General features: G+C 45.6%; 2 protein-coding genes across 3 annotated transcripts; one reads left to right on the top strand and one right to left on the bottom strand.

Annotated features, from left to right (window-relative positions):
* Positions 1-833: 833 nt before the first annotated feature.
* On the top strand, positions 834-8,998 carry LOC124008513 (gap junction gamma-1 protein-like). 2 transcript variants are annotated; one of them, XM_046319839.1, is made up of 5 exons: positions 834-1,066; positions 5,658-5,939; positions 6,135-6,363; positions 6,535-7,233; positions 7,566-8,998. In XM_046319839.1, exons 2-5 carry the CDS (start codon positions 5,700-5,702, stop codon positions 7,607-7,609), a joined length of 1,212 nt encoding a protein of 403 aa, XP_046175795.1. In that variant the 5' UTR covers positions 834-1,066; positions 5,658-5,699; the 3' UTR covers positions 7,610-8,998. The 2 variants fall into 2 exon arrangements, with proteins under 2 accessions (XP_046175795.1, XP_046175796.1); XM_046319840.1 differs by having other exon boundaries at positions 837-1,066; positions 7,499-8,998.
* Positions 8,999-9,108: 110 nt separating this feature from the next.
* Positions 9,109-10,928, bottom strand: LOC124008514 (inhibin alpha chain-like). Its single transcript, XM_046319842.1, has 2 exons — positions 10,285-10,928; positions 9,109-10,084 (listed from the first exon to the last, which is right to left on the bottom strand). The coding sequence occupies exons 1-2, from the start codon at positions 10,598-10,600 to the stop codon at positions 9,339-9,341; spliced, it is 1,062 nt and encodes a 353-aa protein (XP_046175798.1). The 5' UTR covers positions 10,601-10,928; the 3' UTR covers positions 9,109-9,338.
* Positions 10,929-21,366: the final 10,438 nt, after the last annotated feature.

Raw genomic sequence — 21,366 nt, 5'->3', positions numbered from 1 at the left:
TGTCTGGAACAGAGCATATGGAATAGCATCAAACACATGGAAACCATGGAAACCATGTGTTTAATGTATTTGATACCATTCCACTTACTCCGCTCCAGCAATTACCACGAGCCCGTCCTCCCCAATGAAGGTGCCACCAACCTCCTGTGCTATCAATAAGGATATTGTTAATTTACCACACGAGTGACAGAAATGCATATTCCATTTCCCCAGTAGACTTCCAATACATATTAGACATAGCTACATAACTAGAGTGGACATTCTTTGGCCATTTGGACACAGGCACACAGCTGGGCTGATGTGGAATACCACAGCCATTCTCTCACAGTGTTGAGCTGAGAGTTGATCTGGCTCTGGTCCAGCTCTACAACTGTATGATAGGGACACCAGGGAGCATGTTATTATAGCATACTCCTTCTCCCTATCTACACAACCAACAAGACAGGGAGCAGCTGGAGCAGGATCTATCTCACACACAAGGAGCGCTCACAATCAAAAGATTGTTCTTTAAATGCTCTCTCTCTTACCCCCCCCCCCCCCATATATATTTAGCATATTTCATTGCCCTGATGATAAGTAGCCTAAATTGTGACATGTGTATAACTAACTACCTCATAAAGTTAAGCAGATCCTTAACTGCACCTACTTATTGTGTTTTTTGATTGTAGAGATAAATATCTGTCTTTCTTTGTTTAATTAATCTAAGGAAAGCAATACAATTATACAAAAAAGTGTGAACTAAATTACAGTATACAGCAAACAGTATCTAGTCAGCTATTATATCTCAAGTTTCAGATAAGGGCCTCCTAAACGGGGCAGGGTTACGTGGAGGTATGGTAGGAGGAGAAAAGGGATTTCGGGACTCTTTTGTCCTGCATGAATGTGTTTGGGGCCCAGACATGGATGCAGGGGTCACATGGTCCTACAAAACACCGAATGGGTTAAAAAAGAGGGGGTTGTAGTTTATGAAAGAGCGGCGGAGGAGAAAGAACAGTTGTTGATAGTTTGGAGAGGCTACGAGGGGAGTTAAAGCTGAAAACAAGAAGGACAGTTTCGAGCCTTAAAGGTGAGTTTTTGCGAGGGGAACCATAATCATTGGAGACGTTTTTTTTCCCAAGTTCACAAACGCTCAATGTAACTTTACTCCCAGTTTAATTTACTAGTGTCAATTTGTTTTTTCCACAAGTTGTTGCCTATCAATTCTTCAAAGTTTAACGATACTTTTTTGTCCCCTAAATTACCACCGTTGTGTGCGCGCCGTCAGCAAAGCTCGTGTGAGCTTTAGCTTTTCTTGGGCAGTTTGACTCAAGGCTCTTAGGTTTGCTACTTTTGTAATCATTTAATCTAAATTCAGAATTGACAATTAAATGTTTTTTTCGGAATCAAGTTTTCTAATCTTGTTAGTTGAGTGTATCAACAAATTACGGGCCAATGCTTATGATGGCTTTTTCCATCACTTTTTTTCTTTTACCAAACGCCTTCCAGCCATGATGTCAAGGTTTTTTAAGGCATTCATTATCTTGGTCATCTTAATCTTAAAATCAGTTATTTTTATCAATTAAGATATCAACCCCTCGTTAAGTAGTTTTTTTAACACGCGTGTAGCCAATTTAGTCGCAAATGAAACGCTTGAAGGTGAGTTAACAAGCCTAATCTAAATTCTCCGGCTCATTGGCCTTCTACACAGTCCACTTCATACAGTCACCGTTCTATAAGTGACATAGTGAAGTTCAATGACTGGCGTTTGTAGGTTTATTGGTTGCCATGTGTGACCGACAGCATGCAAGTCAGTGGTTTCATGCATGTGCCCTCGGCCTACACCATTGGGCCATCTCTGTTTTTGGTTAGAGGCCAATGAATGTTAACACGCTGTACCATGACCGGATACCTTCACTACCAGGCCTTCTGCACTGCTCAACTCCCATCCCCCTCTCTACTTCACTGACTTGTAATTAACCACATTCCTTTGTTGGCTCAGTAGCCTAGAATGAGCTTTGGTCCAGATGAAAATGAGCTTCTCTGTCTTGGTCAGCTGTTGATTTTGATGACTTGAGAAGTGTTTAGTGGGCTTATTTGCCCTCACACGCTCAACTGTTTTTGTGTGTGAGCCTTTCAAATATCACCCACATGTTAGCCTATCAGGTGGCCACCTTTACTGGTCCATTTAGTCTAGTGTTCTCTTGCTGTTTGGGTTTAATTTAAATGCCAGGCCTAGGTTGTCCAGGTTGCCTTGGTGGAAGAAGTTTGCATCGGGTTAGAAGTGATTACATTGGTCTTGGAACCGGTTGCCACCTGGGCGTGAGCCAGGTACCCAGCTCTAGCATCTGAAGATGTCTCAAAACCAAGGTGATGTAGGTGAACGCATGGAGTAATGAGTAGGATTCTGTTTTCACGTGCAAAAGTGATTTATCAAAATCAATGCTTTATCTGCCTCTCCAATAAACTACACTGAACAAAAAATATAAATGCATGAAAAGTGTTGGTCCCATGTTTCATAAGATGCCGGAAATTTTCCATATCCACAAAAAGCTTATTTCTTTCAAATGTTCTGCACAAATGTTACATCCCTGTTCGTGAGCATTTCTTCTTTGCCAAGATAATCCATCCACCTGACAGTTTGTGGCTTATCAAGAAGATTAAACTGCATGATCATTACACAGGTGCACCTTGGGATGGGGGCAAAAGGCCACTAAAATGTGTAGTTTTGTCACAACACAATGCCATAGATGTTTTGGGGAGTGTGCAATTGGTATGCAGACTGCAGGAATATCCACCAGAGCTGTTGCCAGAGAATTGAATGTTCATTTCTCTACCATAGGCCGCCTCCGTTTTTGAGAATTTGGCAGTACGTCCAACCAGCTTCACAACCGCAGACCACGTGAATGGCGTCATGTTGGTGAGCGGTTTGCTGATGTCAACATTGTGAATAGAGTGCCCCATGGTGCGGTTATGGTATGGGTAGGCATAAGCTACAGACAATGAACACAATTGCATTTTATTAATGGCAATTTTGAATGCAGACATACCGTGATGAGGTATTGAGGCCGATATGCGTCTGTGTCCAACCAATGCATATCTCTATTCCCAGTCATGTGAAATTCATAGTTGATTTCAATTGACCGATTTCTTATGTGAACAACTCCGTGAGATCTTTAAAATTGTTGCCTTTATATTTTTGTTCAGTCTAGTTTTTTTTTAAATGGAACACTTCCATTTAAAAGTTTGGGGTCACTTAGAAATGTCCTTGTTTTTAAAAGAAAAGAAAATGTTTCTGGTCCATTAAAATAACATCAAATTGATCAGAAATACAATGTAGGCATAGTTAATGTTGTAAATTAATATTGTTGCTGGAAACGGCAGATTTAATGGAATATCTACAGAGGCCCATTATCAGCAACCGTCACTCCTGTGTTCCAATGGGATGTTGTGTTATCTAATCCAAGTTTTAAAAGGCTAATTGATCATTAGAAAACCCTTTTGCAATTATGTTAGCACACCTGAAAACTGTTCTTCTGACTTGAAGAAGCAATAAACCTGGCCTTTAGACTAGTTGGGTATCTGGAGCAGCAGCATTTGTGGGTTTGATTACAGGCTCAAAATGGCCAGAAATGAAGAACTTTCTTCTTCATCTCAGTCTGTTGTTCTGAGAAATGAAGGCTATTCCATGCGAGAAATTGCCAAGATACTGAAGATCTCGTACAACGCTGTGTACTACTCCCTTCACAGAACCGCGCCATCTGTCTCTAACCAGAATAGAGGGAGTGGAAGGCCCAGGTGCACAACTGAGCAAAAGGACAAGTACATTAGTGTCTAGTTAGAGAAACAGACCCCTCAAGTCCTCAACTGGCAGCTTCATTAAATGGTACCCGCAAAACATTAGTCTCAGCGTCAACGGTGAAGAGGCGACTCCAGGATGCTGGCCTTAAATGGGGGCGGGGGGGTGCTGCTATGTACAAAAAGTACTGTAATTTGTAACGTTTTCACCCAATAATACCCTCAAAGGAAAGCTGACATCTGCACATATAAATGCACAGTCATTGTATCAAAGTCCTGGAGCTACAGAGCCAAAGCAACAAAACAATCCACAATCCCGATACTTCTGGAGCTCACTCTGTACACAGTATGCCATTGCAATGTCTGTACACACTTTACTGGGGACAATTTATTTCCTTGCAGTAGCTTCTATCTTGACCTGCCTCCTCATCTAGCACACTTCCCCAGTGTGAAGTCCCAGCTTGCTGTGACTTGCCGACCCCAGTCTTTAGAGGTGGTAGTGAGCAGGCTGGGGTTTGGAATGACAGGGTGCTGTAAGAATAGAAGTGTAAACCACAATCCACTAGGGTACCATGTGATAGTCTTGACTGACCTGTGTTTGGTGTTTGAAAAACTGTCAATCTGTTTTTGTTGGGCCGGTCCACCGGGCAGTATACATGGTTCACTAGCAGTTCAGTCTATAAAAATTACCTTTTAACTTGATTTTTTATTGTGCTTCCAAATGAACAACCTCTTTTTTTACATTCGAGCAAACAGCATATTGTGAAACCAGAAACCACACTTGTTAAATCCTTCACAAGGAAACCTATGGCCATAGATCTGAAACCTGGGTGTGAGACATGGACGTTGCAACACGTTCATCTCGTGGTACTTCTACCACAGTACTCCCACTAGGTCATTATATTCTACCTGGCGCCTGCTCTTCTGGTTCCTATAATAATATTTAACCTGGGAGTGTGTCATCATCCAACCCTCCCTGTGCCCTTCTTATTTGCTCATATGGCTCATCATTTATGAACCTTGTGTATGGAGTGGTGCCCCCTGTTGATCAAATCAAACATTTCTCTAGTGTTATTTTTCTGGAGAGTGGGGTTGGGGTCAATGAGGCCAATAATTCGGTCATGCCAGCAAGGGAATTAAAATTCCCTTTCGGGAGTAGGAAGTAGCCTACGTCATACCTTTTTCAGGTAATTGGGTTAAAAAAAAATCATAATTCATGTTCAAGGGTCAATAAGAACCGGTTTTGCAGCATCTGAATTTAAAGGCATATATGCATGTTTTGGTTTAACTGAAGAGCCCGGCTTGGTTGAATCGTGGTAAAGAATCAAACCTTTTAAGTGAACACATGGATGATGTTGAGTACCAGACCTGTAAATGATTTGACTGTTGAAGTTTGGACCTCCCCTGTAGTTCACACAGTAACTAAAGGATTAAAAGCTTAATACTAAGTTATGATTGACTGTATTAGCACTTTGTAGTATGGATGGCTTGGTTTTATCTGTACCCTCTCCCAGGGTGACACATCCACACGTGTGTATCGCATGGTGGTTTTCTCTGATCTACAGTCTAGTGTGTCGCTGGATCTGGACAGGAGCTCTAGTGTCTATCGCCGTACAGGAGGCAGCCAGTTCTCTCTGCTGACATCTCTTCACTTGAATGGCATAATTTGTTTTACCTTGGTGGATGGTGTGTTGACTTGAGATGTGTGTTTTAAGAAGCTTACCCTCTTGCTCCTAACACTCGTCCAGCCCCACCTCCACAACTGACATGATGATCGAGGTGTTCTTTCTCTCTTTGAAACTCTGAAGATGAGCCAGGCGCACCAGAAACAGCTTTTCAGGTAAATGTCACACTGAAAATAACATCACCTCTCCCCCCCCCAGAGCTGAGAGGGCTCCTGGCCAGGTGTCTGCTGAGGCCTCATCATGAGCTGGAGCTTCCTGACGCGTCTCCTGGATGAGATCTCCAACCACAGCACGTTCGTGGGGAAGATCTGGCTGACTGTGCTCATCATCTTCCGCATCGTGCTGACGGCCGTGGGGGGCGAGACCATCTACTACGATGAACAGGCTAAGTTCGTCTGCAACACGCAGCAGCCCGGGTGTGAGAACGTCTGCTACGACGCCTTCGCTCCTCTCTCACACGTCCGCTTCTGGATCTTCCAGGTGAGACTGAGTCAAGCAGATGTAAATGTTTTCTCAGGGTAGGGTGGAGTAACTAAGGTGTGTGTGTAGCCATAACAGATGGTATGTATAATCTTTTGACACAAACAAACCATTAACTGCTAATATACTTGTAAGCAATCGCTCAGGGACTGTGAATTCCCTGTCTACCATCCACTCCCTCCCTCTCTCCTCCAGGTGATCCTGATCACCACCCCTACCATCATGTACTTGGGCTTTGCCATGCACAAGATTGCCCGCATGGACGATGTTGAGTACCGACCTCTTCATCGCGCCGGGAAGAGGAGAATGCCCATAGTGACCCGGGGGGCACAGCGGGACTATGAGGAGGCAGAGGACAACGGAGAGGAGGACCCCATGATCACAGAGGAGATCGAGGTGAAGGACAAGGAGAAGGTGACAGAAGGTAGGGCGAGGCACAGCTTCTCCACACAAACTGGCTCTTTTCATTCACACTGGTTATGAAGTTGTCACCAGGGAAATGACTTTTTATTTGACTTTAAAGCTGTGTCCCTTTACTGTGACTTGCCCTGTGGCTTGCTGTCAGTGAGTTAGTTTGTCTCTGCCTCGTCTCCAGGCTCTGTGAAGAAGCACGACGGTCGGCGGCGCATCGCGCGTGACGGCCTGATGAAGGTGTACGTGTGTTCGCTGATCTCACGCATCGCCTTCGAGGTGGCCTTCCTGTTAGGCCAGTATGTCCTCTATGGCTTCGAGGTGGCGCCCTCCTACGTGTGCATGCGCTCTCCCTGTCCGCACACGGTGGACTGCTTCGTCTCGCGGCCCACCGAGAAGACCATCTTCCTCCTGGTCATGTACGTGGTGTCTCTCCTCTGCACCACACTCACCCTCCTGGAGATTCTCCATCTCGGTGTCGGCGGGGTCCGCGACACCCTTCGCATGCGTGCAAGACACCTCCCCACCCCACCTGTGGCCCGGGGGTCCCTCTGCAGTTCCCGCCATGTGCCCACAGCCCCGCCAGGGTACCACACGGTCCTGGGGAAGAAGGACCCGTCGGCGAAGCTGAAGGCAGAGTTCAGGGATCCGTTGGTGGGGGACTCTGGGAGGGAGAGCCTGGGGGACGAAGCGTCCAGCAGAGACCTGGAGAGGCTGAGGAAGCACCTGAAGATGGCCCAGCAGCACCTGGACTTGGCCTACCAGAACGAGGAGGGCCAGGGGTCCCCGTCACGGAGCAGCAGTCCTGAGAACAACACCACGGCTGCAGAGCAGAACAGACTCAACCTGGCTCAGGAGAAACAGGCGGAGGCCAGAGAGAAAGGTAAGGATGTCAAATAGTATCTGACTGCTGAACGGGTCAAAACAATATGAAGGTTTCTAGCTTTAATCAGTCCTATGAAAAAGAGCGATTGAAGAAGGCGCCATATGTATTTTTCAGACATTGTGTTTATTTGAACCTGTTCCAGATTCCTTAAGCCATTTTGAATGACATTACCCTATATAACCCCACAGTACTGTTTGTTCCCATGAACTAGTAGAGAACATAGAGATCCCTCTATTTCCTGTCTAACATGTTGTTCCCTCAGGAGCACATGCCTGAATCCTGCTTAATGCTCGACTGCCTGCTTCCTCTTCCCAACTGGTCCTCCACAGATGGGGAAGCACATGGGAACACAGCCAGACAGCGGAGAGACTGAAGAGTGTGAATGTGTGAGGGATGGAGGGCCTTGCAGGTCCAGGGACAACGTGAATGTAAAGCTGCCCAAGCTTCCGTAAAGCTACAGTACAAATCTCCTTAGCGTCTGACTCGTTCAACTTGAGTGCCTCCAAATACTTTGGTCTCAAGTTTCAGCTTGCCCAAACCCCACACCCTACTTTGGCAGTGCCTGTCGCTGAAGCACAGCCTTCTAGATGTAGTCGACACCCTGTTTATTTTTGCCCAAAGGTGTTTTTGTTTGTCCGTTGTTGTTTTAATTTGTTTGGCAGTCACTGTTCTCCGGTCAGTTTCTGTGGTCTGTCAGGTGGATGGGTCTCATTCTGTTCTCCGGTCAGTTTCTGTGGTCTGTCAGGTGGATGGGTCTCATTCTGTTCTCCGGTCAGTTTCTGTGGTCTGTCAGGTGGATGGGTCTCATTCTGTTCTCCGGTCAGTTTCTGTGGTCTGTCAGGTGGATGGGTCTCATTCTGTTCTCTGGTCAGTTTCTGTGGTCTGTCAGGTGGATGAGTCTCATTCTGTTCTCCGGTCAGTTTCTGTGGTCTGTCAGGTGGATGGGTCTCATCCAGTGGAAGCTTTAATTTACCCCCCTCTCTATTGACGAAGTTTACTAGTCGGTCCAATTTGAAGAGCGAGGCTCAACAAAGTCTTAAAAGCATTTACTGCACATGTTGTTATGCCAGGGCGTGTTGTTGCTGGATACAGAGTGAACCGCAGTGAACACTTGCCTGCAGGGGATGTCCTTTTGCACAGACATTAAGAGGATGTTCGTGCGTCCGTGTGGGTGTGTTGTATACAAGGTGGTAGGTTTTCTGAAAGTGCAGTTCTTTAGCGAACACTTAACTTAATCTTGGATGTTAACTGTACAGCTTTTGTCTGCGTTTTAGTAATTAAAAATGATTTTTTTTTTAACATTCCATGAGACTCCTCATTGTTTAAAGCCTTGTATATTAGTCATTCCAACAAATTGGCCAAATGTGATAAATACCTGGGAAATGCTTGAATCCTGTGACTATAAATGTTCTTCCATGCTGTTGTAACACTCCTGTAGTCCTCCTGTCCTGGTTCCTTTTGTTCATGCTAGTCGGTGTTTAAAAAATATATATATGTTCGTACTGGATTTCTAAGGAGGCAAATGCACCAACATTTGCTGATGTTGTCATGTGATGGTTCTTTGAAATGGTTGGAAACGATCTGTGCTGTGTTCATTTAATTTTTCCTTTTTATTTTATTTTTATTTTTAATCGGTACAAAAATAACAGTCCAATGTTTTTCTATTTGGAGTGTTTTTGTTACATAGTTCCAAGTTGAGTGTTTTTTGCAACTGTAGAGTTTAGTTTCATAGAAATACATGAATAAATATATTTGAACAGAATGACATTGGAATTACTTCACTGTAGACCTCTGTACTTCACTTCTAAAATACCTTAATCTGAGTCTGCATTGCCCTCTTGTGGCGAGAAGGAAGAACACACTGCACACCCATTTCAGTAATATTTTTTTATTAAAAATGTATCTTGTGTAGCTGTATCGTTAAGAAACATTATTTTGCTCTAATCTTGGTGCATGACAAATACAGGCCTATCAGTTATAGGTCTAGCCTAGGTGCTCCCTAAAAAACGAATTAAAAAAATTACATCTAAATTGCTCAGGCCGAGATTAAACCAGCATAACTAATCTTACTTTGAAAACTGAACTCATCAGAGGTTTCAGGCTTAGATACAGGTGCACTCCTCTGGTATGATGTTGGGCAGGGTCTCGTATTTAAAGGAGTACCCTCCGTCAGACGTAGTGGTAAACCGTAGTGACCTCATGGTCCCCGGGACTGGAGCGCAGCACTGTTTGATCCCAAGCATAGCAGTGGTGCGGTCCAAAGCCGAGCAGGTGCCATGACAGTAGTAGAAGTTGAGAACCTTTGGGTGAACGATCCAGTTGTCCCAGCCCAGCTCCTGGAACGAGATGTTGATCATCTCCCGCTGACAGTCACTGTACTCTGGCTTCTGCTGCGATGGCCGCATCAGGAGGTCGATGGACGATGGGAACCAGGGAATGGTGGCAGCCGCTCGCCGTGGGGAGCGGTCTGGGCCGTGTGGTCGGGTGTGCAGGTGGAGGAATGGCATTTTGTCGGCTTCGTTTGCGTGGCATTCGCAGGCGGGGCAGCGCACCTGGAGTACGAAGGGGCCTTGGGTCAGGGAGGTGAGGAGGTGATGCTCGAAGTGGTAGGTGGTCCAGCCATCAGCGGTGGTCTTGGCCGGAAACTCTGCCACCTGGAGGAGCTGCTGGTCTGAAGTGAGGAGGAAGAGAGGGGTGATGTTCCTGCTGGCCCCCTCGCCGGCGTAGAACCAGAAATGGGCTGAGGTGATGGCAGACTCCTGGTTGTCTAGGGAGGATTGGAAGTAGTAGGTGAAGTGGCTGGTGGCTCTCTCCTCTGATGGGGAGTCTGAGTTATCACAGGTAGAGTCTGGGAAAACAAGGCAGACGGTGGAAATAAGACCAGGTCACTGGATGGGAAACGAGTAACCTACAGTTGTCTGGAAAAACATCAGACAAACTTCACTTTTGGAGTGAACTGGTGAAGAGAGATTGACTAAAGAGGAGGGAAAAGGAACAGGGCATCAGAGCTTGAGAAAAGGAAAAAGAGTGATATGGACTCTCACTCACCAGAGCTGGGGAAGAGGATGACTTGCTCATGGCTCTCCTGGTGATGCCTCCTGTGGTCCTGTGCCCAGGCTGCCCTCCCTGCCCTGGTGGACCTCCGGTGACCTCGCCCCGCCTCTGCTCTCTCTCTGCCCCCGTCAGGGGCCTGGTGGCTGGGCTCGGGGGGCTGCTCCAGCCCTAACCCATCCAGGAGGCGCTGTTTGAACCAGTCCAACACCAGGTCACGAGGCAGCTCGTCCCCCTGGCAGGCCTGGGTCAGGGTCTGGGTCCACAGGAGTAACAGGGCACAGGAGAGGACGGTAGAAGGACCACTCTGCATGGTTCAGATCTCTTCAGTCTATAGAAGGTTGTGAAGCATGAAGATCGAGGTGGAAGATTGCTTTGAGTTTGAGTAATCCAAGTAGGTCAGATATCCCTGTCTAATAATTGGTAAGGTGACCAAATGGGTCAATTGATTTTGCCAAAACTTCTAGTGGATGAGGTGAAGTAGTGTAGATCCTTCTCTGTCCTGAGCTGGTGGGCAAGTGGTGTCAATGAAGTCCTCTATTATTTGGAGGTTCCATCTCTGCCAATGCAGAGCACTGTGTCTCTCTTATCCATTGTTTTGTCATGGAATAATGCTGCCTATCTAGACACTGGAGAAAAAGGGAGTGAGAGAGAGACCTTTGTTATTGTTATGCAGTCATTATCCAGAGGAAAGACTTCAGAGTATGACCTTGTGGGTGATTGGAAGTTACAATGTATTTGAACACAGTCTGCGTTTCGCGGTAAGGGCCGCTTTGTTCTTGTACTGTCCTAGATTAGTCTGTTTTGTGAAGTGGACTGTAGCAAAACTTTGAAACAATTTCTGAGGTATTGTTCCTTCGTGTTAAGGTTTTCTTTAATACACATAGTGTGTATTTAGTGTCGGAGGTGTGAGGGGATTTCAGCAGAGGAGAAGTATTAGACAAAACACCAGGGCCAGATAAGACACGATTGAAAGAGGTGTCTGAAATGGAATGGTGTACAGGCTCTGTAAGTGCAGGAAATGTGGTTGTCTCACCTAGCTATCTTCAGATGAATGCACTGTAAGTCACTCCTGATAGGAGTGTCTGCTGAATGACTCAAACGTAACCAGATATTGGGGTCAGTTATTGAAAATGAACCACAGTTTGAACGAATGTGTTATAACTGTTTATATAAACGACTCATGAACCCTTTGCAACCCCCTTAGAAGATACAAAGTGTCACGAATAGATCACAACAGTAATCACACGTGAACTCACAGTGCTGCTGTAGTCATTTCATAAGGCTCATCTGTAGACGACGCCTTGGTCTCAGTAGGACTCCCTGATCAAATAAAGGTTCAATATTATTTATTTTTCACCGTAAAGAACCCAACAGATGTGTATGTTCCTCATCATAGCACCTGCTTTCCCACCAAACAAATGTGTGTGTTAATGTGTCTTGAAAATAATAACAATTATGCTTTCTTTATCCAACTTCAGCCTTGGGGCTCTGCCTGCCTGCATCTGTGGAATTATACACTGCTCAAAAAAATAAAGGGAACACTAAAATAACACATCCTAGATCTGAATGAATGAAATATTCTTAAATACTTTTTTCTTTACATAGTTGAATGTGCTGACAACAAAATCACACAAAAATGATCAATGGAAATCAAATTTATTAACCCATGGAGGTCTGGATTTGGATTCACACTCAAAATTAAAGTGGAAAACCACACTACAAGCTGATCCAACTTTGATGTACTGTCCTTAAAACAAGTCAAAATGAGGCTCAAAACAATGAGGCTGTGTGTGGCCTCCACGTGCCTGTATGACCTCCCTACCATGCCTGGGCATGCTCCTGATGTCTGTGGTGCAGCGTGGCATTGGTGGATGGAGCGAGACATGATGCCCCAGATGTGCTCAATTGGATTCAGGTCTGGGGAACGAGCGGCCCAGTCCATAGCATCAATGCCTTCCTCTTGCAGGAACTGCTGACACACACCAGCCACATTAGGTCTAGCATTGTCTTGCATTAGGAGGAACCCAGGGCCAACCGCACCAGCATATGGTCTCACAAGGGGTCCGAGGATCTAATCTCGGTACCTAATGGCAGTCAGGCTACCTCTGGCGAGCACATGGAGAGCTGTGCGGCCCCCCAAAGAAATGCCACCCCACACCATGACTGACCCACCGCCAAACCGGTCATGCTGGAGGATGTTGCAGGCAGCAGAACGTTTTCCACGGCGTCTCCAGACTCTGTCACGTCTGTCACGTGCTCAGAGTGAACCTGCTTTCATCTGTGAAGAGCAAAGGGTGCCAGTGGCGAATTTACCAATCTTGGTGTTCTCTGGCAAATGCCAAACGTCCTGCACGGTGTTGGGCTGTAAGCACAACCCCCATCTGTGGACGTCGGGCCTTAATACCACCCTCATGGAGTCTGTTTCTGACCGTTTGAGCAGACACATGCACATTTGTGGCCTGCTGGAGGTCATTTTGCAGGGCTCTGGCAGTGCTCCTCCTGCTCCTCCTTGCACAAAGGCGGAGGTAGCTGTCCTGCTGCTGGGTTGTTGCCCTCCTACGGCCTCCTCCACGTCTCCTGATGTACTGGCCTGTCTCCTGGTAGCGCCTCCATGCTCTGGACACTACACTGACAGACACAGCAAACCTTCTTGCCACAGCTCGCATTGATGTGCCATCCTGGATGAGCTGCACTACCTGAGCCACTTGTGTGGGTTGTAGACTCTGTCTCATGCTACCACTAGAGTGAAAGCACCGCCAGCATTCAAAGTGACCAAAACATCAGCCAGGAAGCATAGGAACTGAGAAGTGGTCTGTGGTCACCACCTGCAGAACCACTCCTTTATTGGGGGTGTCTTGCTAAATGCCTATAATTTCCACCTGTTGTCTATTCCATTTGCACAACAGCATGTGAAATTTATTGTCAATCAGTGTTGCTTCCTAAGTGGACAGTTTGATTTCACAGAAGTGTGATTGACTTGGGAGTTACATTGTGTTGTTTAAGTGTTCCCTTTATTTTTTTGAGCAGTGTAGAATACAGTTTCATAGACAAGGTCAGATATTACAGCTTGTCTCAGTGGGGAATAAACATACCAGACCGAGATACAATAACCTCGGAAGCACACATTCGTTCTCTTGCAAACACGTTCTTCTCTCTATACAGATAGAGTTAAGTTAAGCCCCAGGTTGTGTTGGCCAACTCTGAAAGTGGTACTGGCCAGGCAGACGGGCAGTCTTCTGCGTAACTCACCAACTCTCTGACAGATTATCTGTACCATTGTCAGCTCTCTCGTGTGACTAGAGTGGAGTCATGGAGCCACACATGTCTCTAGTCAGGACTGGGGAACTAGGTACATATCTTTACATATCTCATAGCTACTGTAGTTCCCATGCTGCTGTTCTTATCATCACCAGTGACTGTCCTGTATTTTTGTCCTATGATGCATTGAAATCCCAACATGACTCTCAAGAACATTTCAAGAGGACAAGTAATCTAGGACAGAAGGTAGGAAGTAACTTTTAGTTTGGGAGTCCACCTCATCTTTGGGGTGGCAGGTAGCCTAGTGGTTAGTGTTTCAACATGAATTTTAACACTTATAAACAAAAGGTTGCTAGTTCGAATCCCCAATCTGATATGGTAAAAAAACTGTCGTTCTGCCCCTAAGCAAGGCAGTTAACCCACTGTTCCCCGGTAGGCCGTCATTGTAAATAAGAATTTGTTCTTAACTGACTTGCCTAGTTAAATATTTTTAAATTATTTTCATGGGGCTGTTTCAAGGGCTCTTGCAGTACAACAAGGTGGCCAGAAGATGGTCTGAACTCACCAGTTGTCTACTAGTTTACCACAGCTGGGGCTCAGCTGCATGAGGGAGTTCTGTTCATAGTCAGGAGTGTTTGCAAATGGCCAGGTTTTCATTATTCTGCCAAAACTTCCTCAGTGTTATCTGATATGTCTAGGACGTTGAGAGTGGGAGATAGATATAGACTGAGTGTACAAAACATTAAGGACACCTTCCTAATATTGAGTTGCCCCCACCCTTTTGCCCTCAGAACAGCCTCAATTCATCGGGGCATGGACTCTATAAGGTGTCAAAAGCTTTCCACAGGAATGATGGCCCATGTTGACTCCAATGCTTCCCAAACTTGTGTCAACTTGGCTGGATGTCCTTTGGGTGGTGGACCATTCTTGATACACGGGAAACTGTTGTGTGTGGAAAAACCCAGCAGCGTTGCTGTTCTTGACACAAACCGGTGCGCCTGGCATCTACTACCATACCCTGTTCAAAGGCGTTTAAATATTTTGTCTTGCCAATTCACCGTCTGAATGGCACACATACACAACCCACGTCTCAATTGTCTCAAGGCTTAAACATTCTTATTTAACCTGTCTCCTCCCCTTCATCTACACTGATTGAAGTGGATTCACCTGGCCAGTCTGTCATGGAAAAAGTAGGTGTACTTAATGTTTTGTACACTCAGTGTAGAGAGAGAGAGAGAGAGAGAGAGAGAGAGAGAGAGAGAGAGAGAGAGAGAGAGAGAGAGAGCACAGGAGGTTGGTGGCACATTAATTGGGGAGGACAGGCTTGTGGTAATGGCTGGAGCGGAATCTGTGGAATGGTTTCCATGTGTTTGATGCCATTCCATTTGCTCTGTTCCAGACATTATTATGAGCCGCCTTCCCCTCAACAGCCTCCACTGATATAGAGAGATGTAGCAGTTCTAGTAGCAGTAGTACTAGCAGTAGTAGTAGTAGTAGTAGTAGCAGCAGCAGTAACAGTAGTAGCAGCAGCAGTAACAGTAGTAGCAGCAGTAGTAGTAGTAGTAGTAGCAGCAGCAGTAACAGTAGTAGCAGCAGCAGTAACAGTAGTAGCAGCAGCAGTAACAGTAGTAGTAGTAGTAACAGTAACAGTAGTAGCAGCAGTAGTAGTAGTAGTAGTAGCAGCAGCAGTAACAGTAGTAGCAGCAGCAGTAACAGTAGTAGTAGTAGTAACAGTAACAGTAGTAGCAGCAGTAGTAGTAGTAGTAGTAGCAGCAGCAGTAACAGTAGTAGCAGCAGCAGTAACAGTAGTAGTAGTAGTAACAGTAACAGTAGTAGCAGCAGTAGTAGTAGTAGTAGTAGCAGCAGCAGTAACAGTAGTAGCAGCAGCAGTAACAGTAGTAGCAGCAGCAGTAACAGTAGTAGTAACAGTAACAGTAGTAGTAGTAGTAACAGTAACAGTCGTAGTAGCAGCAGCAGTAACAGTCGTAGTAGCAGCAGCAGTAACAGTCGTAGCAGTAACAGTAGTAGTAGCAGTAGCAGTAGCAGTAGCAGTAGCAGTAACAGTAGTAGTAGTAGTAGCAGTAACAGTAGTAGTAGTAGTAGCAGCAGTAACAGTAGTAGTAGCAGTAGCAGTAGTAGTAGCAGTTGTAGTAGCAGCAGCAGTAACAGTTGTAGTAGCAGTAGCAGTTGTAGTAGCAGCAGCAGTAACAGTTGTAGTAGCAGCAGCAGTAACAGTCGTAGTAGCAGCAGCAGTAACAGTCGTAGTAGCAGCAGCAGTAACAGTAGTAGCAGTAGTAGCAGTAACAGTAGTAGTAGTAGTAGTAGTAGTAGCAGCAGCAGTAACAGTAGTAGCAGTAACAGTAGTAGTAGTAGTAGCAGTAACAGTAGTAGTAGTAGTAGCAGCAGCAGTAACAGTAGTAGCAGTAACAGTAGTAGCAGTAACAGTAGTAGCAGTAACAGTAGTAGTAGTAGTAGTAGCAGCAGCAGTAACAGTAGTAGCAGTAACAGTAGTAGTAGTAGTAGTAGCAGCAGCAGTAACAGTAGTAGCAGTAACAGTAGTAGTAGTAGTAGCAGTAGCAGTAACAGTAGTAGTAGTAGTAGCAGCAGCAGTAACAGTAGTAGCAGTAACAGTAGTAGTAGTAGCAGCAGTAACAGTAGTAGTAGCAGTAGCAGTAACAGTAGTAGCAGTAACAGTCGTAGTAGCAGCAGCAGTAACAGTAGTAGCAGTAACAGTAGTAGTAGCAGTAACCGTAGTAGTAGTAGTAGCAGCAGCAGCAGTAACAGTAGTAGTAGTAGCAGTAACAGTAGTAGTAGTAGCAGTAACCGTAGTAGTAGTAGTAGCAGCAGTAACAGTAGTAGTAGTAGCAGTAACAGTAGTAGTAGTAGCAGTAACCGTAGTAGTAGTAGTAGCAGCAGTAACAGTAGTAGTAGTAGTAGCAGCAGCAGCAGTAACAGTAGTAGTAGTAGCAGTAACAGTAGTAGTAGCAGTAACATTAGTAGTAGTAGTAGTAGCAGTAGCAGTAGCAGTAACAGTCGTAGTAGCAGCAGCAGTAACAGTCGTAGTAGCAGCAGCAGTAACAGTAGTAGTAGTAGCAGCAGTAACAGTCGTAGTAGCAGTAGCAGTAGTAGTAGCAGTAACCGTAGTAGTAGTAGTAGCAGTAACAGTCGTAGTAGCAGCAGCAGTAACAGTAGTAGTAGCAGTAGCAGTAACAGTCGTAGTAGCAGCAGCAGTAACAGTCGTAGTAGCAGTAGTAGTAACAGTCGTAGTAGCAGCAGCAGTAACAGTAGTAGTAGCAGTAGCAGTAGTAGTAGCAGTAACCGTAGTAGTAGTAGTAGCAGTAACAGTCGTAGTAGCAGCAGCAGTAACAGTAGTAGTAGCAGCAGCAGTAACAGTCGTAGTAGCAGTAGCAGTAACAGTCGTAGTAGCAGCAGCAGTAACAGTCGTAGTAGCAGCAGCAGTAACAGTCGTAGTAGCAGTAGCAGTAACAGTCGTAGTAGCAGCAGCAGTAACAGTCGTAGTAGCAGCAGCAGTAACAGTCGTAGTAGCAGCAGCAGTAACAGTAGTAGTAGCAGTAGCAGTAACAGTCGTAGTAGCAGCAGCAGTAACAGTCGTAGTAGCAGTAACAGTAGTAGTAGCAGTAGCAGTAACAGTCGTAGTAGCAGTAGCAGTAACAGTCGTAGTAGCAGCAGCAGTAACAGTCGTAGTAGTAGCAGCAGCAGTAACAGTAGTAGTAGCAGTAGCAGTAACAGTTGTAGTAGCAGCAGCAGTAACAGTCGTAGTAGCAGTAACAGTAGTAGTAGCAGTAGCAGTAACAGTCGTAGTAGCAGTAACAGTCGTAGTAGCAGCAGCAGTAACAGTCGTAGTAGTAGCAGCAGTAACAGTCGTAGTAGTAGCAGCAGTAACAGTCGTAGTAGCAGCAGCAGTAACAGTAGTAGCAGCAGCAGTAACAGTAGTAGTAGCAGTAACAGTAGTAGTAGCAGTAGCAGTAACAGTCGTAGTAGCAGCAGCAGTAACAGTCGTAGTAGCAGTAACAGTAACAGTCGTAGTAGTAGCAGCAGTAACAGTCGTAGTAGTAGCAGCAGTAACAGTCGTAGTAGCAGCAGTAACAGTCGTAGTAGCAGCAGCAGTAACAGTAGTAGTAGCAGTAGTAGTAGCAGTAACCGTAGTAGTAGTAGTAGTAGCAGCAGCAGTAACAGTAGTAGTAGCAGTAGCAGTAGTAGTAGCAGTAACAGTAGTAGTAGCAGTAGCAGTAACAGTCGTAGTAGCAGCAGCGGTAACAGTCGTAGTAGCAGTAACAGTAGTAGTAGCAGTAGCAGTAACAGTCGTAGTAGTAGCAGCAGTAACAGTCGTAGTAGTTGCAGCAGTAACAGTCGTAGTAGCAGCAGCAGTAACAGTCGTAGTAGCAGCAGTAACAGTCGTAGTAGCAGCAGCAGTAACAGTAGTAGTAGCAGTAGCAGTAGTAGTAGCAGTAACCGTAGTAGTAGTAGTAGTAGCAGCAGCAGTAACAGTAGTAGTAGCAGTAGCAGTAGTAGTAGCAGTAACCGTAGTAGTAGTAGTAGTAGCAGCAGCAGTAACAGTAGTAGTAGCAGTAGCAGTAGTAGTAGCAGTAACCGTAGTAGTAGTAGTAGCAGTAACAGTCGTAGTAGCAGCAGCAGTAACAGTAGTAGTAGCAGCAGCAGTAACAGTCGTAGTAGCAGTAGCAGTAACAGTCGTAGTAGCAGCAGCAGTAACAGTCGTAGTAGTAGCAGCAGCAGTAACAGTAGTAGTAGCAGTAGCAGTAACAGTCGTAGTAGCAGCAGCAGTAACAGTCGTAGTAGCAGCAGCAGTAACAGTCGTAGTAGTAGCAGCAGCAGTAACAGTAGTAGTAGCAGTAGCAGTAACAGTCGTAGTAGCAGCAGCAGTAACAGTCGTAGTAGCAGTAACAGTAGTAGTAGCAGTAGCAGTAACAGTCGTAGTAGCAGTAGCAGTAACAGTCGTAGTAGCAGCAGCAGTAACAGTCGTAGTAGTAGCAGCAGTAACAGTCGTAGTAGTAGCAGCAGTAACAGTCGTAGTAGCAGCAGCAGTAACAGTAGTAGCAGCAGCAGTAACAGTAGTAGTAGCAGTAACAGTAGTAGTAGCAGTAGCAGTAACAGTCGTAGTAGCAGCAGCAGTAACAGTCGTAGTAGCAGTAACAGTAGTAGTAGCAGTAGCAGTAACAGTCGTAGTAGTAGCAGCAGTAACAGTCGTAGTAGTAGCAGCAGTAACAGTCGTAGTAGCAGCAGCAGTAACAGTAGTAGTAGCAGTAGCAGTAACAGTCGTAGTAGCAGCAGCAGTAACAGTAGTAGTAGCAGCAGCAGTAACAGTAGTAGTAGCAGTAGCAGTAACAGTCGTAGTAGCAGCAGCAGTAACAGTAGTAGTAGCAGTAGCAGTAACAGTCGTAGTAGCAGCAGCAGTAACAGTAGTAGTAGCAGTAGCAGTAACAGTCATAGTAGCAGCAGCAGTAACAGTAGTAGTAGCAGTAGCAGTAACAATCGTAGTAGCAGTAGCAGTAACAGTAGTAGTAGCAGTAGCAGTAACAGTCATAGTAGCAGCAGCAGTAACAGTAGTGGTAGCAGTAGCAGTAACAATCGTAGTAGCAGTAGCAGTAACAGTCGTAGTAGCAGCAGCAGTAACGGTAGTAGTAGCAGTAGCAGTAACAGTCGTAGTAGCAGCAGCAGTAACAGTAGTAGTAGCAGTAGCAGTAACAGTCGTAGTAGTAGCAGCAGTAACAGTCGTAGTAGCAGCAGCAGTAACAGTAGTAGTAGCAGTAGCAGTAACAGTAGTAGTAGTAGTAGCAGTAGCAGTAACAGTAGTAGTAGTAGTAGTAGCAGTAACAGTAGTAGTAGTAGTAGCAGCAGTAACACTAGTAGTAGTAGTAGCAGCAGCAGCAGTAACAGTAGTAGTAGTAGCAGTAACAGTAGTAGTAGCAGTAACAGTAGTAGTAGTAGTAGTAGTAGTAGTAGTAGCAGTAGCAGTAACAGTAGTAGTAGTAGTAGTAGCAGTAACAGTAGTAGTTGTAGTAGTAGTAGTAGTAGCAGTAACAGTAGTAGTAGCAGTAGCAGTAACAGTAACAGTAGTAGTAGTAGTAGTAGTAGTAGTAGTAGTAGTAGTAGTAGTAGTAGCAGCAGCAGTAGTAGTAGTAGCAGTAGCAATAGTAGCAGCAGTAACAGTAGTAGTAGTAGTAGCAGCAGCAGCAGTAACAGTAGTAGTAGTAGCAGTAACAGTAGTAGTAGCAGTAACAGTAGTCGTAGTAGCAGTAACAGTAGTAGTAGCAGTAACAGTAGTCGTAGTAGCAGTAACAGTAGTAGTAGCAGTAACAGTAGTAGCAGCAGTAGTAACAGTAGTAGTAGAAGCAGCAGTAACAGTAGTACTATTATTAGTAGCAGCAGTAACAGTAGTAGTAGTAGTAGCAACAGTAACAGTAGTAGTAGTAGTAGTAGCAGCAGTAGTAGTAGTAGTAGTAGTAGTAGCAGCAGTAGTAGTATCAGCAGTAACAGTAATAACAGTAATATTAGAAGTAGTAGTAGGACATAGTGAATAAAAACATCCTCAGAAGTAATGCAACATTTTTTACAATTTTTTTATAAAATCCTAAAGTCCATGTACTGCAGCGCCAGCTGTGCCACCAGAGACTCTGGGTTCACGCCCAGGCTCTGTCGCAACCGCCCCACGACCGGGAGGTCCGTGGGGCGACGCACAATTGTCCCAGCGTTGTCCGGGTTAGGGAGGGCGTGGCCGATAGGGATATCGTTGACTCATCGCGCACCATTGACTCCTGTGGCGGGTCGGGCGCGGTGCACACTAACCAAGGTTGCCAGGTGCACGGTGATTCCTCCAACACATTGGTGCGGCTGGCTTCCGGGTTGGATGCGCGCTGTGTTAAGAAGCAGTGTGGCTTGGTTGGGTTGTGTATCGGAGGACGCATGACTTTCAACCTTCGTCTCTCCCGAGCCCGTACAGGAATTGTAGCGATGAGACAAGATAGTAGCTACTAAACAATTGGATACCACGAAATTGGGGAGAAAAAAAAGGGGTCAAATTCAAAAAATAATAATAATAATTTTTTACCACTCATTCTTCTCAGTGGGCGACATTGCACATGTGTGCAGGAATAGGTGAGTGGGTGCAAACACACAGGAGTGAATATCAGTGTCAGAGACAATAGCTCCCTGCTCTGTCTGGCTGGTGGAGCGTTTGGTTGGTGTTGAACTGAGGTCTCCATCTCCTCCTTCACTCTGGCTGGCTGCTCTTTTGTGCTCCCTGATGCCAGACGCCTCATCTGACCAACCGGTAGTCCTGGCAGGCACAGCAGGCCTCTTTTCTGTCTTCCTCTGTCGCTTCTTCTTCGGTGGGAGGGTATCAGGGTCTTTGAAGGCTCTGATCCTCATGACCCATTTGGGCTTCTTGGGCTTTGGGGTCTCTGCATGACTGGCACTGTCGCCCAGCTGCTGCACATCACTCTGGGATGGGCCTGGGCTCTGTGAGTCTGGACTAACAACCATCCTCGGGATCATTCTGTTGACAGTACAGGGTTATTTTCTTACAGAAACAGGATGGACTCCCAGAGGACTTGAGCCTTTTTGGGTTTTGAAGGGCGGCGTAAGTTAGCAGTTTTAGCACTTTCAGAGCTTTGACTTTGGAGGCTTTAGATGGAGATGTGGCTGGGTGGTTTTCCCTGGAGACCAAAGACTTGAAATGTTCCAGACTTGAACTGTCACTATGGAGACAGAGGTTGAATGCTATCCATACCTGAAAGTGGGGAAATTGTGTTTTTAATTTACAAGCAGTTGAATTTGCAT

Source organism: Oncorhynchus gorbuscha, linkage group LG21, assembly GCF_021184085.1.
Source record: "Oncorhynchus gorbuscha isolate QuinsamMale2020 ecotype Even-year linkage group LG21, OgorEven_v1.0, whole genome shotgun sequence".
In the NCBI taxonomy this organism is placed as follows: domain Eukaryota; kingdom Metazoa; phylum Chordata; class Actinopteri; order Salmoniformes; family Salmonidae; genus Oncorhynchus; species Oncorhynchus gorbuscha.
The sequence above is the reverse complement of the archived record's forward strand: the minus strand, read 5'-3'. Positions and strand labels throughout refer to the sequence as shown.